Raw genomic sequence first — 5,589 nt, forward strand, 5'->3', positions numbered from 1 at the left:
CAGAGGTATGACTGAAAGGTGCGGGGCAAAGACTTTTCATAGAAAGGGCCTCTCTCCCAATAGAGCATTTGAGCTGAAACTTGAAAATGAGAATGAGCTAGCCATTCAAAGGAGTGAGGGAGAACCTTCCAGGCAGAGGGAAGAGCCAGTTTGTAAAGGTCCAGGATTGGGAAAAGGATTGGTGCTTGAGGAACAAAAAAACAGGACCAAGTAGTTGGAGGCTAGTGAGCCTGGGAGAGTATGCAATCGCCGGAGAGGTAGGAAAGATTACTAGGCAGGGCCATTTCAGACCAAGCAAGTCACGATGAGGAGTTTGAATGTTGTTCCCGGAGCTGTGAAAGCCACTGAAAGGTTCTGAGCAGTGAATGACACAGAGCCCTACATACACACATATATATAACAGGTAAGTGATACATACATATATATATATATATACACACACACACACACACACGTATATATGTATATATGTATATATATACATATATACATATATATGTATATATATATATACATATATATGTGTATATATATATATATATATATGTATCACTTACCTGTTGTATTAGAGAATAGACTAGGTAAAAAACAGGAGGGAACTGAAGGAGACAGTCGGGCGGCTCACTGCTTAGTCCAGGTGGAGCGCCCGCTGCCGGAGGGCAAACTGAGACAACAAAAACCCGCTGGGGAGCTGCGCTGGGCCCTTGTGCCATGCAGCTCTAATGAGCGCATGTTTTTTGACCAGTAGTTCACGTATTTATCCTAGAAGCGGACTGGCGTATGTGCAATGTGACATATGCTCTAGATTATTCATTACATGTTTGTATAAGCAAAAGATTGGAAACAACCTAAATGTTGAGTAATAGGGAGCTGGTTAAATAAGTTTTGATTTAGCCATACAATGAAATTCATTGCAGCCAAAAATAGAAACAAGGATACTTTCACATTTTGTTTTTTATACATATATTTGTATAAGTGCATGTATATATATATATAATCTGCATATATAGTGAGATGTTACCAATTGTGTAAAAACAAGATTTTAAAATTCTCATGCTCATATTTGCCAGTACCTACGTGGGAAAATCTTCAAAAGGAGACAAAAAAATGGGTAATAGTGGCTGCCTCCGGTTGAAGGACAGAGACTGAGGGACACATACTTCTCACTGTGAACGTTTACAACATTTGAAATTTGTACCACGTAAATATAGAACCTATTTAAAATAACTAAATAAAATTTAAATTTTAAACAAATTCATTAAAAGAGGTGTAAGAAGAGATGGCGACCCATGGTGCTGAGACCACAGGGGATGGGACGGAGGAAGGGGAAGAATGCTGGAGGAGGTTCCATTGGGACTGAGTCTTGAAGAATGAACAGGCATCCTTCACCAACACAAGGCGGAAGGGTGCTCCTGACAGAGGCACGGGCGTATAATCCAACAGGGCCCCTGAAGGAAACACCAGTATTTCAGCTTAGCTAAAGCTCATGGGGTTCCAGAACGGCCAGCGGCTCTTGCCTGTTACGCCAAGAAGTTGGAGCTTTCCTAGGGGGGGCAGTACATGGTCAGGCCTGCAGCTCTTCAAGGTAATTCTGACAGCAATATGGAAAGTGGATAGAGGCAGGGATGGGGAGAAGCTGACTGGAACCTAATTCAGAAACTAGGTGAGGGCTAGTTCCTTCCATGGAGGAAGCAATGATGCAAAAGGAGGAACAGATACGAGAGGGATTAAGGAGTTGGCACCCATCAGGTTTGGGAACTGATTCCATGCGTGGGGTAAACAGGAATAAAGGACAACTCCAAATATCTCACCTAGGCTGCCGTTATCTGAGAGAAGAAACTGAGGGAATGGAGGAAGAATGGGGATGGGAGAGGAAGAAGTGATTCCAGGGGAGGCAGAATGATGGGTTCCCATCTCTAGATGTATGTCCTTGAGCGACTGGACTCAGGTCTCTGAATTTTAGTTGCTTCGTTTGTAAAATGGAACTAATATCAATCCTAGAGGATTGTTTTGATAATGAGATGTATTATATAGAGGACCTACCACATTGCCTGGCACATATTATGGAACTTAACAAGAGGCAGCCCTGGACCCTAGAAATCATACATGACAGAAAACTCTCTGAAACAGAGACATGCCTAGTTCACTAAGGTAGGGATTTCAAGGAAATTTTTAGAAATTAAAGGAGGATGTTGTGATTCAATTGATTCCAAGTTTCATTTCTCTATGATCCCCAAACCAGCCCCTTTCCTTGACAGCTCTGTGACCAGCTACAAGGACGGATCGGGCCACAAATCTCTCACCATTGCTGGGCAAGCAACTCACAGCTCAGGCTTTTGCTAAAATGACATTTCACCAAAACTAGTCAAGGCTGGCTTGTTTCAATCCCAAACGATAGCATCTATAGACCCCAACGGCCAGACCAGCTGGCTAACCGTTTGGGGTTTTTCACNCGCTTGTGACATATCTGCCAGGTGTCTCATCACCCAGATCGCCTGGCCAGATGTCCTTGATCCAGCCAAAATTTGTATCCGTCAGGGTTCTCCAGAGAAACGAACCAAGAAGGTGTGTGTGTATATATGTATTTACACAGATAGAAAGAGGTTTGTTTTTAAGGAATTGGCTCACACAGTTATGGGGATTGGCAAGTCCAACATTTGCAGGGCAGGACAGCTGACTAGAGACCGAGGGAAGAGTTGGCATTGCAGTTTTCAGCGCAAAGGTTGTCTGAAAGCACAAATCCTTCTGCCTCCAGGGAACTCAGTCTTTTTCCTGACTCCTGTGAGGCTCTATGCTGATACTTGAGCACAAAGAGTCTATGCTTCATCACAGTCCTCTGTTGGCACATGCCACACAGGAGGTGCTTGGGGAAGTTTGCAAGTTTTGACGGACGACCACAAAACTCCGTGGAATCGGTCATGTTTCTCTACTTTCCCATCATATACTTTAAAAATATATGCATCCTAAATTTAATAATAGTAACTACAAAAGCAAAGTTGGCTTCATCTGATCATCACATCTATTTTTCCTTTCCACTGTTTCACTGTGGTCATTATAAAAGCAGCAAAATGCCAAATGTGTATTTCATGAAGTGAGTCAAGAACCCACAGAGTCAAGCAATGTCTACATTTGTGAAATCTTCAACCAAGTCTGTGTTCTTATAATCAGCACGTTTTTGGAATGCGGCCCAGCTCAGAATGACCACTCTGAATCCCTCTACCCTACTGCCCTGCAGCATTTTATGATGTATCCCCCACATTATGAGATAACCTCCAAAAAGACTCAGCCAGGTGAAGATGCAGGAACTGGGAGCGGGAGACTGGGAGCGGTGGCGCTTTTCAGGTAGCTGAACCATAACATTTGTATTTGGGAGCTGCGTGTGGACAGTGATCTATCCACCATGTGGGCCCTTGAGGCGGAGGAGGCTGGCCTACAGAGGGATGAATGCGCCAACACGTGGAGGGGAGCCGAACATGAAATGGTCGAATTCCTGGAGCTCATGGTTTTCTGGTACCTACTGAGGCCTGCAACATCCCTGCCCTTGTGTTCCAGAAGACATCCCTGCATCCTTCTCACAGTAATAAGAAATCTTCATAGGAGCACAGTGAGCTCCTGGTAACACCATCAGCACCTTCTAGATCATGTATCTGTGAAGCAAGTAATGGATTCTCAGCAAAGGCAACCTCTGACATTTGATTTATGCACCTTCCCTTTTAAAAATAAGAACACTTTTAACTGTATTTTCTGAATCTCTTCAGAAAATAAGAAAACTATATCTTCAAAAGCGCCATTTGGAACAGGCTAAAGAACTGATCACACTAGGGAAAAGTAAAACTAACATTTATTGAGCTTATGCAAGGGTGGGGTGGCTATGGGCTAGGTCTCTCCATACCCACTCTAATTTTAATTGTTACATCAACCCTCTAGGATAGGATCTTCAACTCCATTTAATTGATGAGAAAACTGAGGCTCAGGAAGAAGGGTTACCTCTCCCAAAGTCCCACAGCTACAACCTGCCAACTTTTCCTACCACTGGTGAGTTTTATGAATCACCACATCTTATATATAATGATGCTCTTTTCCAGGCCATGATTATCCTCCATCAAAATATGCAACTAATTGCTTGTATATTTATTTCTCGGTGAACCCCTTAAAACATGCTATTTACTTCCACTTTTTCTTTTGTTCTTACCCAGTTTCAGGTATCAAAATGTCCAACTTCTTCATTTGGCTTCTTCTCACTCCAATTTAAACTTCTGCAGAATTGCACATTTTCAAAGCCAGGTATCCTCTATGAAATAATCATTCAACTGCACCTAATTTCTGTTAGATGCAATAAGGTTGGTGATGCTTGATATTTTCTAACAATAAATAGAGTCATTTTTTTCATTTACATAATGCCTCAGGCCTTCCTCAACTCTACACCAAATTGATAGACCAAAATCATTTCACTCAGCAGTCAGGGGCAGAAACTCTCAGAGCAAAATGCAGTCACCTTGCCCACAGAGTGTTCAGATAGGAAGAGCTCAAGGAGAGACTTCGAGGAAGAACTGGAAAGGCAGGGTTTGCTGGGATTTCAGAACGGTTACTCTCAAATCCAAATGCACTGTTTCATTACTTGCAGCTGTATCTCTGCTAGTGTGGCAACCATGACCAGCAGGGCCCTGTCTCAACCCCGTTTCCTCCCCGCGTTCTCACCCTTGCTCGCCCTCCTCAGCCTTAAGCAATTGCTGACACTGTGAAGTCGGACAGGAAAGGGCGTACTGCTCCAGGTCCTCAGCGAATGATACCAAACAAGTTGAGGCAACATCAACGTGCCGCCAGATCAAAGCTCAGCGAAACCCTACAGCTCATTCACCGTCCCAAAGGAGCCTTCCCTCCCATGACAGCCTTCCCCAACAGCGTCTGCACTGCTGTCTCCAAAAACCACGCAGGGACCATGAAAACAGATGCCATCACATTACTCACAAAGGCAACAAGTATTGAACATGGTTCCTCTGTCAGGTTAATTACTCACAGCAAGGGACGTCTTCTTGTCCCAAAGGCAGAGCCATCACATCTTTGTGTCTGACTGCTGTAGATGCCACATCCCCTGGGAGCTGGAGAGAAATCTGAATCTCAGGTCCCACCCAGGAATCTGCATTTTGACAAGATCTCCAGGTGATTTGCGTTCATATTTGAGAAGCACTGCACGTAGGACACAAATGTTATGTATCGATTGATACATTCTGTTTATAACCTTTTGCCTTCCCCAAGCTTTCATTCATTCAATGAAAAGGCATTCAATCATCATTCAACAAATATTTATAGTGTGTGTACTAGGTGTCTAACTCTCTAGGGGAGATAAGGCCGCCCTGGTGAGCAAAGCAGACAAAGCACCTGCCTCACAGAGCTTACATTCTCTGATAGCTGGGGAGACAAATAGCAAATAAGAGAACAAGCAAAGAGATCATAACAAACTGGAATAGCGCTACCAAGAAGATAAAGCGGATGACAGAGGTATGACTGAAAGGTGCGGGGCAAAGACTTTTCATAGAAAGGGCCTCTCTCCCAATAGAGCATTTGAGCTGAAACTTGAAAATGAGAATG

General features: G+C 43.5%; 1 protein-coding gene across 2 annotated transcripts in view; it reads right to left on the reverse strand.

The window, feature by feature from the left end:
- The window catches only part of LOC109378376 (glucose-fructose oxidoreductase domain-containing protein 1-like), a 24,023-nt gene that overhangs the window by 12,760 nt on the left and 5,674 nt on the right, over positions 1–5,589 (reverse strand). Inside the window, exon 2 of one of the 2 annotated variants that reach the window (XM_019634777.1) lies at positions 5,018–5,099. The exons of the other annotated variant lie outside the window; for it this stretch is intronic. Within the exon in view, the coding sequence (XP_019490322.1) occupies positions 5,018–5,099 (82 nt within the window). The remainder of the gene's footprint in view (positions 1–5,017; positions 5,100–5,589) is intronic. 2 annotated transcript variants of the gene reach the window in all.

This window comes from Hipposideros armiger, unplaced genomic scaffold, assembly GCF_001890085.2.
Source record: "Hipposideros armiger isolate ML-2016 unplaced genomic scaffold, ASM189008v1 scaffold_1926, whole genome shotgun sequence".
Classification (NCBI taxonomy): domain Eukaryota; kingdom Metazoa; phylum Chordata; class Mammalia; order Chiroptera; family Hipposideridae; genus Hipposideros; species Hipposideros armiger.